Source organism: Oncorhynchus mykiss, chromosome 28 (genome assembly GCF_057628025.1).
Source record: "Oncorhynchus mykiss isolate SJ-2025 chromosome 28, ASM5762802v1, whole genome shotgun sequence".
Lineage (NCBI taxonomy): Eukaryota > Metazoa > Chordata > Actinopteri > Salmoniformes > Salmonidae > Oncorhynchus > Oncorhynchus mykiss.
In genome coordinates, this window is record NC_143049.1 from 12,790,577 (window position 1) to 12,803,097 (window position 12,521).

Below are 12,521 nucleotides of genomic sequence, written 5' to 3' on the forward strand. Positions count from 1 at the left end.
TGTTAGCGCGTTTTCTTCAGTAATCCACAGGCTCAAACGCAGTCACAACAAGCAGACAAAAAAATCCAAATTGTATCCATAAAGTTCATAGCAACATATCAAACAATGTTTATATTCAATCCTCAGGTTGTTTTTGGCCTAAATAATCGATAATATTTCAACCGGACAATAACCGTCAATATAAAAGGTAAACAAGAAAGGCACTCTCTCGGTCACGCGCATGAAAAAGCTCTGTGACACGGCATTGTCCACTCATTCAGACTGCTCTTACTCCCTCATTTTTCAGAATACAAGCCTGAAACAATTTCTAAAGACTGTTGACATCTAGTTCAAGGCATAGGAACTGGAATTTGAGTCCTAAGTCAATGGAATTTGAGTCCTCAGTGTAATGGCATTGAATAGAAAACTACAACAACAAAAACATCCTTCTTCCTGAATGGATTTTTCTCAGGCTTTCACCTGCCAAATCAGTTCTGTTATACTCACAGACATTATTTTAACAGTTTTGAAAACTTTAGAGTGTTTTCTATCCTGAGTAGAAGGCAGTTTAATGTAGAAATGTAGTAAATTAGCTTCAAAAACAGCAAAAATGTCTCAGCTCCATGGAGAATTGTTTTGAATTGCAAGAAATTGTCTCAAAATTGCTACCTTAATCTACACTGCCAAGACGGGGGCCTATAAAATGTTCTAAAGTTAGGCGCGCCGATAGTCCGACCACGTGCACCACCTAAGCCCCCTTTCGATAAAAAAACAGCAGCCCTGGAGGTGAACCTAGCCTGGTAATAATAGCATAACAGTCTCAATCCCAATTGTCTCCCAGTCAGATTAAGCTAATCTCAAAGTACCTACTTCAGGTGGTAAAACCCTCATTGTCATTCCAGAAATGTCTGCCCTGCAGCAGCAGCAACGATCCCAGAAACCAAACAAACATCCAACACAACCATTTCACAGCAGGCTTCACTACAGGCCTCTGTAAAATATATTTTTGATGTAATTATGACCCGTTACTATGACCAACAGTAGAAGCGATCTCCTCTCTCTAGTCTCCATTAGTTCTGGCAGAGTGAACCGGTGAGTGCGCCTGGTAACCCAGCAGGTCAGGTAATTAGTACTATACGGGGTGTCCTATCTGTTTGTTGGTGCGTTAAAACTACATTATGCAACTTGGAGAAGGAGAAAAAAAAGTGTCCCGTCTACTTGACCATTGAACAGATTCCCAGATCCCAGACTGTAGCGTTAAAGGAGATGTTGAGAGCTGTATTAAAAAAGGGTGAGAGGCATGTAAAAAAGGTGGCGGAGCGGTCTGGTCTGCCACTGCAGGGCCTGCTCTGTTTGGAGCCCCGTACCGTTTATGACTCACGGCTATTAATCGTATTGTTTACAGTGCTGTAGAAGCTAGCGCCTTCCAGCCTTGCAGCCAGACAGAGCCAGAGCTGCTGAGAGGAACCAGTCCCCCCGCGTCAGGGGCAGAAGCAGCAGTAAACACACACGCACACACACACACACGCACACACACGCACGCACGCACGCACAAGCTTAACCCTCCATACCCAATTTAAAAAGGTGTCACCTCAACTCCTCCTATTTACCAAGTAGCCTAAATTACACACTAATTGTAAAAGACACAATAACTGTCTCACAAAACCTGTTGCTTTATATGAAAACACAACCATTTCAATCTGCTTTCAATCTCTCTCCCTCTCTATTCATCCGTCTTCCTCCCTCTCTCAGACAAGCACATACAAAACGTGACGCGGTATGTGTGAGTAATGACAGCGGTGATATATAGTTCAGCTCCCTCATTAGAAGGCGCCCCTGCTGGTAGAGTTTATTTGTCTCCGCGTTTGGGCCTCCACTCCACAATCCATTCCACACACACTGCCAGATGCCAAACTCATCTGTCACCTCAACCCCCCACCCCTTCATCCTCAACAACATTTACCCACACCTGGAGGGCACTACCACACACGCACGCACACTGGCTGCCCGCCATTACTGTCTGATGTTTGAACATATGGCTGATGGGTGGCCTATTTAGTGTACATGGAGGGATTGTCAGATTTGTTTCTCTGGTCCCAGATGATGCACAAGACATGCAACTTGGATTATAAGTACAATCAATACAAGAACATCCCGTGGCAGGAAGTATTCATCCATAACGGAACATAAATAGCCTGAACAGAAGCTTGAGTCATGTACCACTGAACAATAATCATTTCAACTGAACAAACACCACCCGACAGATATTTAGAGGGAAAGGATTTCCTTTCCCAACCTATTTTCAAGGGTTTGGCATCGACACTGGCGGCCACTAAACCACCTAGGGTGCTTTTGAAGAACACGACACTACTACCTGCAGTAAAAACCTACTCTCAGGCCCAAGCACTCTATCAGGACTCAAACGCCATTGCACTAAAGCACTGCTAAAATAAATACATTCACTTCAACCAAGGGAGATGTCCTTTTCAAGGGGTTTAAGACGTGCTCCAGTCCAGGCGGCCATTTTTCTCTCTCTCTGCAATATTGTGGAGGAGTGTGAAATCAATGTAAACGCCATACACATCTTGGCTTCTCTGAAGGCGAGGGGGACAGAGGTTGGGTGGAAAGCAAGGCAGCACGTCACGACAACAACACGGGCCCTGGCCTGTAACAAATACTGACTCCAGCACTTTTCACCTTTACTGTACAGTTGATATAAGACTGACAACTCCCACACACTGGAGGGAATCAGGGTATGAAATGAACACCCACCAAATGCGGGTAGATTAAGATATTGGCGGGTAGGAATGTCTATTTCACCAGCCACGTAGCCGGGTGGTCAATTTGCATGGCTCTACAGCGCGAGTATTACATTCACATTTGCAAATAACAGTCAAAAGTCAAGTATGAGCACTCGCTAATTTCTGCCATTTTGTTTCATAGCTGCTAATCGTACGAAGAAATACGAATCATGTATCCCACCTCACACAGCAACAATACCTGGCTGTGGAGCTTTGCGCACTAAGTTAAGTGCTGACAATAGCGTGCAACTGCAACCTGCAATTCGGGGCATTCTTGCATGTGGGCGTTCCAGCACCCCCCCCCCCCCCCCCTGAAACACACTCAGAGTTCAAGATGCATATGAAACAAACAAAAAAGAAGAAAAGCAGAAACATTTGTCTCCCATCTTTTGATGCCATTAACTGGTTAAATCACCGCATTATGACAAATGACTTCAATGCGCCTGACTGAGGCCACAAGGCTTGTACAGTAATTGGCAGGCCGGCACAGCGAGGCAAGCCGATTGCAATCCAGATTATTGTTTTAACTGGCTATCTATCAGTGGCAGGCAGTGCCATAGGAGGACTCAAGAGGGGCTTAATGTATTCCAGTGTTATACCACTATTACTCCGCTGTATTCCAGTGTGCTACTGCTGTCTGTGCCACTCCCAGTGGACTACACCATACCAGACTGTGTCAGGCAGGGCTGAAACAGCAGGTGCGCCAGAGTCCTCTGACCCCAATTCCCTCTGTCCTCGTGCCAATGGAATGTGTGTCAGCTAAGGGGAATGATAATGTCCCCTAGCTAGCCCTGACCTGACCATACACCACGAGCCAGACCGACAGCCCAGCCACAAGGGCAGCGGCTAGTGTGTGTGTGTGCACTCTCCACCAGTCTAGAGAGAACATGTTTATGTCCAAAAAACCCAGGATTCTCAAGCTGACCGGTATATTGTAGTCTCTCTTAGCTACCTGCCTTAATGTGTGTCTCATGCATGAGAATAGCCCATAGCTACAGAGTGGAGCAGAAGAAACCAGGTGGAGCTAGAAATAGACGTGGCCAAGGACGAGGCGGCTACTGACAGAGGCCGTAGACTTGCCTAGTCTAACAGAAACGAACACATCAACCTCAAAAAGTCATTTGCGGTTCAGTGTGTGCATAAGCCATTTTCTAGCAGTACCATTCAATTTGTTCATTTGCAATCAATAAAAGTAAAACGTGTCTGAAACACTTAAACTTGACAAGCCACAAACTCAACTGTATAGACGCCAGGGCCTCCCATTCACTTGGTTTCCTGTGTAGCCAAAAGGCAGATTTCCACATTGATTTTTTTCATCACCAGCTCTGGCTTGGCGGTTAAGGCCAGGTAAGTACCCGTGTCGTACCTGGGGTTCCCTCGGAGGGCAGCGTGGTGCAGGGCGTTGAAACCGTTGTTGTTGGTGATGGTGACATCTGCACCCGCCTCCAGCAGCACAGACAGCATGTCATCTCTCTTCTTACTGATGGCATCATGTAGGGGGGTGTCTCCCTCTGAGTCCTGTAGGGGGCGACATTATACCAACGTCACTTTGACCACCTGCACCACACCCATTATCACTAACAACACCCATATAGAGTTCACCTTAACCCTTGAGTGCAGCGAGATCTACCCAAATATTTGGTTCGAGGTTGGATACATGACAGCGCTCCAAAGCAGGTATCTGCAAACTCCCATCTCCTGAATGTTTGTACATTCATTCATTCTGCGACAGCCAGACTGACTCATTCCTAAACATCGGGGACAATTCGTGTAGAAATATCCAATGCCCTATAGAGCATTTATCATCTTAGGGTCAAGCATAAAATATCACAGACCAAAAGAAAACAAGAAGTACAATTTATGGGTGAATCAAAATCAAAAGAAAACGTACCTGCCACCACTCCACCGGCATGACACGCTTTACAGCTGAAGACTCAAAACACTGTCTACTCATGTATACATTTACTCACTCATCTGTGTGTGTGTGTGTTCTGAGTGGTTACCTGGAGGCTGGGGTGGCAGCCAAAGTCCAACAGGGTCTTGACCACCTGCAGATGGCCCTTGTTGACAGCGATGTGCAGGGGGGTCTGTCGGCGCTTGTTCCTGGCGTTCAGGTCGGCCCCGCCCCTCTGCAGCACCTCGATCACGGAGCCCTCGTCTCCGAAGGATGCGTGGTGCACCGCCCGGTCTCCATCCTTGTCCTGGGAGGGATATTATACACAGACTGACACACTGACCCGATGTCTCCACTGTTTACATCACTGTGTAACTATGACTGACCAGGTCAGCTTTTTAGAGTACGACGCGAGACCTGTGTAGGTAGACTGGGTACGGAAGAAGAGAGCGGGATTGGTTTCTCTAAAGTGGTTTCTCTGTTCATTTTGGTGTTGAGAAAAGAGTTTAACTACATGGGTATTGAGAGGGGACTATAGTATTGATTTTCAGCATTGAGGAGGGACTGTTGGATGTACAAACCTCGGCCTCCAGGTCCACGTTGTGTTTCAGCAGCAGCTTGAGGACGTCCACGTGTCCGTTCTGACTGGCCGCCTGCATGGCTGTGTGTCCAGCACACTGCCCGTTCACCTACAAAACACACAATATAACACTGTTTGTGTATTTTTGTATTTATCCAGTGCACTGCCTCGTCACTTGCAAACAAAATAAATAATATGCGTGTGTATTTCATTGCCAACTGCGGTACTGCAATACTTGGGGCATAAATATTAATGCAGGCTCCTTTGGGAGTCACAGAACGTGTCTTGTCCTGGCGGGCAGATCACTTGGCACAGCTCACCGAGCTTTAAGCAATAATTTCACTGAAAGGCACCGGGGCACCTGGCCAGCCCTCACAGCACTGACACACACACAGCCGCTGAGACTGCTGCAGAACGCTAAGATGATCTACTCTAAGCAGCTCTCGAAAGGCAATAGGAAATAGGAGAGTGCGGACAGCTCTCCTTAGGGGAAGGTTGTTGGCCTGGTTAATGTAAGGATGCAAAAAGGGACAGGAGTTTTTCCTGACTGTGGCCCCCTGACAAGGAAAAACTCTGTGCCCCACCTATAGCGTATAACTAGGCCCCAGAGTTGTCCTAGTAACGTGGACAATTGGCCCTAGACCATAACATGGTGTATGTTCACCATGTCGAGGTTGGTGAACGAAGCAAGCACTGCAGTGCACTCCAATGACCTGGATGCTTGCACTGGGCCGGAGCGGAATGTTTTTAAGATGAGGCGTGAAGTAAATGGCTGTGACGGACTGCAGTAAGCGGTGCTGTACAGAAGGCACATCAGAATGTTTACCTGTGCCCTGGAGAAATGTCTTTCTTTATAGCATTGTTTTGCCATCTCAATTTGCAATAAATAGATCTTAAGGAGAAAAAAAAAAGGGGACTAAATTAAACCCTGAAGCTGTGTTGAATGCAGGGATCACTTACGTCCACGTCAGGTCTCTTGAGGATGTCCTCCACCTTGGCCAGGTCGCCATTGGCTGCTGCTTTGACCAGCTCCTCGTTGATGTCACCAGACTCTTGGGTCTCAAACAGCTTCTTCAGCAGCTGAGACAGACGCTCTACACACACACACACACACACACAGATGGAGAAAAAAATGTTCTAAGTTCATCCTCTAGATCTAAGGAGTGAAGAATGTGTGTGGTGTGTACGAGTGGTCAGTGTACGTGCATGCCCACTTATAAATGGGCTAGAAGCAGATACGGAAAAAATATTTGTTTATGGTCTGTGTATCTCTGTGTGCACGCACATCCACTACGTGTCTGTTCTGACTGTGTGTGTGTGTGTGTGTCCTGCCTACCTCCGGATGCATTGGTGACAGCGGAACCAGCGGGGGCCACTTTGGTGACGGCAGCAGGGTTGTAGGTCCATGACGTTCCACACACCTCCACCTTCAGGTCGCTGTCTGAGTAGATCTGCTGCACGCGGCCCACCTTGCCCAGGGTCTGAGGGAAACAATACATTATTATGTTGCTACAGCGTTTCATTACAATCACAAAAGAGCAGAAACACATCGTATTGATACATTGTTAGTTTGTCTTTGACGACAAACCAGTGCTGCGATGAAGGAGCTTTCTCATAAATAAGTACTGAAGATTATTAAAGTGAATTCTGAAACTCCTTTGAGCATTCTGGTGTCTAACACAGGGAGGGTAAATGATCTAAGACATAACAAAGATATAGAAAACAAAAAGCAAAAACCCCCCCATCGCCAAATAAATGTCACACAAAAAAAAGAGATGCCGTGTGTCTATGCACCCAATTTCTACAAAACCCTTTGTTCCTCGTTCAGGAAGAAAGACTTGGCCCTTTCTTTCCAAAAACATGACAGGAAAGAATAATCACAGATGACTAAAAGCACTGTTCTGATTATTCATTCAACGGGAAGGGCAGTTGAACGGCTGAGCGAACGCCAGACTTATTTCTCATCTATATAGCCAATTACCTGGGACCTTATTGATGTCCGTCAAGGGACACACACACCAGAAAATAGTTCCACTGAAACGCTGTACGAGTTGAGTAATGAAAGGCATTTGCTGGCTGTCTCGCCGGTTCGTTTCAATATCCACAGTCTTCAGCATACTAGATAAACGCAGTGTGTCGGGCATGCATTCTTTCTACACAGTATGCTAATGTCAAATATTAAAACAGACAAAACACTAGGTCGCAATATTCACTCGGTGGCCAGTGTATTAGGTACACCAACCCATTCACGAAAATGGTTCGCGCCAACAGATAGTGAGTGCCATGGCCGTGGCATGCTATATACAGCAGGCAGACGGGCATCGAGGCATTTAGTTACCGTTCAATTGAAATGTAGGATGGGCAAAACGAGTGAACTTTGAGCGTGGTATGATCGTCGGTGCCAGGTCGCGCCGGTTCCAGTATCTCAGAATCGACCGGCCTCCTGGTCTTTTCACACAGTGTCTACGGTTTACCGAGAATGGTGCGACAGACACACAAAAAAAAAACAGCTATTCAGCAGCAGTCCTGTAGGGCCAAAACATCTCGTTGATGAGAGGTGGAAGGAGAATGGCATGAGTCATGCAAGCTAATAGCCGACCCACAAAGAATCAAATAACGCCGCAATACATCAGTGGTGTGGAGAACGGCATCTCGGAACGCACAACTCGTCGGTCCTGGTCACGGATGGGCTATTGCAGCTGACGACCACACATGCTAAAAACAAGAAGCGATCACCAACACCAGACAATTGAGTAGAAAAACAACTTGTTATTTTAGGTTCTGGGCATTTGTTTTTCAGTCCAACAAAAAAATTAAAAAGTGCCTATACAAAGTCCTCAATGTCACTCAAACTAATTCCAGTATCAGCCTGCCAGTTTAAAATCTTTGCCCGTGTGTACACGTGTAGGCTACCTGCACCTGTGGGCCTAATTCAGATCATGTAAATCACATAAGATGCGCTTCAAGCCGAGCCTCCTCCACACCTTCTCTTGCTCTCTCCCCACACGCATCATTTCAGTCACCCTACACTTGTCTGTCCAGTGCATGTGAACAACTATTGCATCGGTGGTGAAGTCATTTAATGTTGAGCTAAAGGAAGAAAAAAAACTAGAGAAAAAAAAAAATGTCAGATGTATCAAAAGGAACAAAAGCAACCAGTACTTTTTGGGGTTTGAACCGGTTCAGAACTTTATTTTGCTGGTCAGAAAATTGGAATGGAACCAAATAATAGTTATATTCAGGAACAAAATGATTGCGTGTGCAACTATGGGGCAAAACAAACGAGGTTGGCTTAGATTATTGACAGCTTGTCAACTAGATTTAGTCTCCAATGTTTACTGAAAACATAAAAGTTGCACAATGAGCACTCATCTCTCAAGTTCATCGTTACATTGGTTGGTTAGCTAGCAAGCAAATGTTTGCCATATTAGCATTGGAGTGACAGTCAAAACAAGACATGGTATCAAGAACAAGATCCAACGAGCCACTTACGATTCCCCACATAGTAGTTCCTTGTCACTGTGACTAGCTATCTGCCCATCCAGAATCATAACAACACACAGCCTTCTGCCCCTTTGAAGAGCGTGCGTGGTTTTTGTGACGGCTAACCCGTCTATAGGGGGTCTGTAGCAGGCAGGCGGAGAGCAGCACCATCAGTGGGTCGTGATCAAAGGAAGTACCTATCACTGGGTTTTAAAGCTCGTTAGCTGCCGAGGGGGTTGGTTTTAGTGGAGTGTTGGATGATTGTAGTGTGATGTAACATACAGTTTGTTGGGACGAAGCAATGACGATCCACAATTATGCTAGTTTACAGACTTTCAGCCTAAAATCACAATAGCCTAGTTTCTGCCATAGTCATCACATAACGTTACACCCCAGTGATACGGTCATTGTTACGTGGGAGGTGAGAAGAAAGAAAAATGCCTTTATGCTGACGAAGGAAACACTTCCGTTTGACCACTGATGCTGCGAGTTCTGGCTTTTATTGCTTATACAAAACCCTAGTCAGAAAACACAAGATGTCAGTTTAAGGGTTTTAAAAAGGTGTGTTTGTCTGTTACAGGCACCATGGCATAGGCCCTCCAGTTATGAGGTTTAAGTGTGTGTGTGTGTGTGTGTCTGTCTTACAGGCAGCATGGCCTCGGCCCACTCCCCGTGTCCTCTCTGCAGCAGTTTAATGCGGTCGATGTCGTAGCAGATCTGGACCAGGTCTCCCACCAGGAACTGGGAGCTGCCGCCCTCTGCCCCCGCCGCAACACCTTCCCCACTACGCACCACGTTGGCTTTGGTCAGCACCGCAGGGTTGAACGTCCACCTGGAAACACACGTTGGTCACGCTTTATTTCAGATGTGACATGGAAATTAGTGTCGGAAATATTTTTTCATTAGGCCAAATACGTTTCAAGTCCATGTCATGCTCTTGTTATGACACAGAGGGTGTCGCTTGTGTCATGACTGGATTGACCTGACACCCCTGTACTTGTGCACTGGTCTGAATCCTGAACTGGTAGAGCTCACCTGTTCCCGCTGGGGTACTGCACCACAATGTCGTGGTCCTCGTCAATTCCACACACGGTACCGGTGGTGGTGAGGGTCTCGAACATGCCGTCTGTCCAGCCTCCGTGGCCGTGCTGCAGGGACTGGACTATCTCCAGGTCCAGGTCGATGTTGACCAGGTCTCCAATCTGCAGACCGCCTGGGTTCCTGTTGCCATTCTGTTCGCCTGTGGAGAGAGTGCAGGGGGAATACATACTGGTTACACAGTAGAAGGGGGGGGGGGGTACATTCCTTACACTATGTAACCTTTATTTATCTAGGTTGGTCTCATTAAGATAAAATAAGGTGGACAAATCAGGTCCTGGAGAGCCTTGTGTGATTATCTAATTTGGTTTCTGCAGTGCTGCATCAGATGCCTAACATAACCCAGGTATCCCTGGACAGGAAAATCTGAGAGAAGATAATCATTTTCCCAGCCAAGGAGCTGGGATTGTGGGAATGCTGTGCCAGTGTGACCTGTGACTGCACCCAGGCTGTCTCCATACAGCCTGGTCCTGTCTGTATCTGTGTGGTGCTGCCACCTAGTGGACGCTACCAGTAACTGCAGCCTGGCATGGATGTGCTCCTGATGCCCTTGGACTCCACTGCAGAACACTGTGCTGGGGAGAAATTGGTGCAATATTGACGGTAGGTGTAGTGCAACGGATTACTAATACAGTACTCACCTAGAACAGGGCAGTGGTCTCTGTAGAAAGAGCCTCCTTTGGCATCCTGGACACATTTCAAATCCGACTGAAAAGGAGAGACGGGGGGAACAAAGTGTCAGCTAATTATCGACTTGATTCAATCTATTAGAACTGCAGCAGAAAAATGCGACAGAGTAAAATCACACTGTCTTAATACTGCGGCGACATTCTGTTAAAGTTACTGCAGGGTAGCGTGGCAACAACGGCATTACCCTCAGGGCTCTGAAGGATATGGAAACATTGCATTACAAGGCTCTGGCTCGGCAGGGCAAAGAAGCCACTGCATCATGTCATTTGTGATGACTCAAATGTGGATGTGTATCCACTGTGACATGGTTAGAGGGCAGCCGTGCTGATTACAAGGCAGTGCAGACATCTATCCAGAGATGAAGGAACACAGCAGGGTTCACTAACAGTTCTGTCCCAAATGGCACCCTAGTCCCTATATAGTGCACCACTTTTGGTCTAAGGTAGTGCACTTTAAGGGAATAGGGTGCCATTTGGGATGCTAGCCATGTTCATAGATGTGTGATATCAACCAACTTGACTCTTTTTGGTGCCCTTTTGCACAAAACAAATGTGTAAAAAGATAAGGGAAAGGAAAGCACGCTGAGGAAATGCAGTCTTTGGTAAATGTGTGAACCCAAGAGACCAGAAACTACTTTGTCAAAGTGCAGTTTCTTTGACCTTGTCAACAGTGCTCTTTTTCAGTCTAACTACCAATAACGTCAAAGCGTGTTACAAAAAGTGTTAAAGTAACAGATCATTTAAACACAAACAGCAAGGTTGACCAATGACCAGGATATCAAATAATATTTATTTTTTATTATTTTTGGGGGAGCAGCACATATAATCTGTGCTGCAGTTCAGTCTTAAATTCTGGGTCGAGACCCAGTCTGAGTAAAAAAATGTAATAATGTTTTCTCTTATAATTTTAGGACTGTTTCAGCTTACAGTTGAGACGAAGAATAGTAGAAAACACAAGGTGCAAGTTTAAAATGTTGAAAATGTTTTGTTGTTGAGAGAGTCACTCAATTAGCCGGGCATGTGCCCAGGCGCCCTAACCTCCAGGGGGCCCACATTGATTTTATTATTTAGTCTCACTCAGATAACATAAGTCATGATAAAATGTGTAGAATTGCAGAAAACTTGCTTCAAAACAGCAACATTTTCTCTATGCCCCATCACATAATGGTAGAATTACTGGGGGGGATTGCTGGGGGTAAAAAAACATACATTTCGCTCCGCCGTCAAGGGGATTGGGGGGGCACTAAAATGTTTTGCCTGCAAGGTGGGGGGCCTCCCAACCAAATCTTGTTTAGGGTACCTAAAAGGGGGCATGTTTTCATGAGCTTCAATCTCAGGAAAACATAGAATTTCTAATTTGGGTCCCAGAATGAAAAAGCTTAAGAACCCTTGTTTTATTCAATCAGATGCCGTATACCTGAACCCCTCAAACCTACCAGACCTATTAGAATAACAAAAGACAAATCTGTTACGCAACCCAGTGCTCTGATTGGCCGTGTTCATAAAAAGCAGGAGTGTTCCGCACCAATCAGCATGCTGCCTGCCTGTCATTTGTGGCTCGTGTGAGACCACTCCTCCTTTTCTCTCCACCCACTGAAGCTGACCTCCATGTTTGCTCTCTTCCTCATTAAGAAAGAAGGGAACAGATTGCCTTTCTCATGTAGATCCCCCCTCCCTCCTTCCAGCTGCCTGCCACAATGGGGCCCCGGCTGCTGGCTGGCTCTCCACCACAAAGGCTTGGCAGCACAAAAAAGACCCCAAGCTCTGTGGTCAAACACAAAGACCAACTGACAGCTGATCTTTTGTGAGTGAGAGAGTGAGTGAGTGAGTGAGTGAGTGAGTGAGTGAGTGGTGCTTTACTCACCATCCCCTCGAAGCCCACCCTGTAGAGGTTCTTGGCCCCGTTGTCCCAGAGTACGTAGGCTGCACTGTGGGGGCTGGCTGCACTCCAGTCCTGGATCTCTGTCACCTGGGGAGGAAGAATGAGAGAGGAAAAT

General features: G+C 46.3%; 1 protein-coding gene across 6 annotated transcripts in view; it reads right to left on the bottom strand.

The window, feature by feature from the left end:
• Nucleotides 1–12,521, bottom strand: part of mib1 (MIB E3 ubiquitin protein ligase 1) — a 92,417-nt gene that overhangs the window by 58,690 nt on the left and 21,206 nt on the right. For all 6 annotated transcript variants that reach the window (XM_090225399.1, XM_036966888.2, XM_036966885.2 and 3 more), the window contains 9 exons: nucleotides 12,389–12,493; nucleotides 10,477–10,543; nucleotides 9,773–9,977; nucleotides 9,383–9,569; nucleotides 6,591–6,735; nucleotides 6,215–6,348; nucleotides 5,256–5,363; nucleotides 4,784–4,981; nucleotides 4,147–4,298 (listed from right to left, as the gene is read on the bottom strand). In XM_090225399.1, the coding sequence (XP_090081525.1) occupies nucleotides 4,147–4,298; nucleotides 4,784–4,981; nucleotides 5,256–5,363; nucleotides 6,215–6,348; nucleotides 6,591–6,735; nucleotides 9,383–9,569; nucleotides 9,773–9,977; nucleotides 10,477–10,543; nucleotides 12,389–12,493 (1,301 nt within the window). The remainder of the gene's footprint in view (nucleotides 1–4,146; nucleotides 4,299–4,783; nucleotides 4,982–5,255; nucleotides 5,364–6,214; nucleotides 6,349–6,590; nucleotides 6,736–9,382; nucleotides 9,570–9,772; nucleotides 9,978–10,476; nucleotides 10,544–12,388; nucleotides 12,494–12,521) is intronic.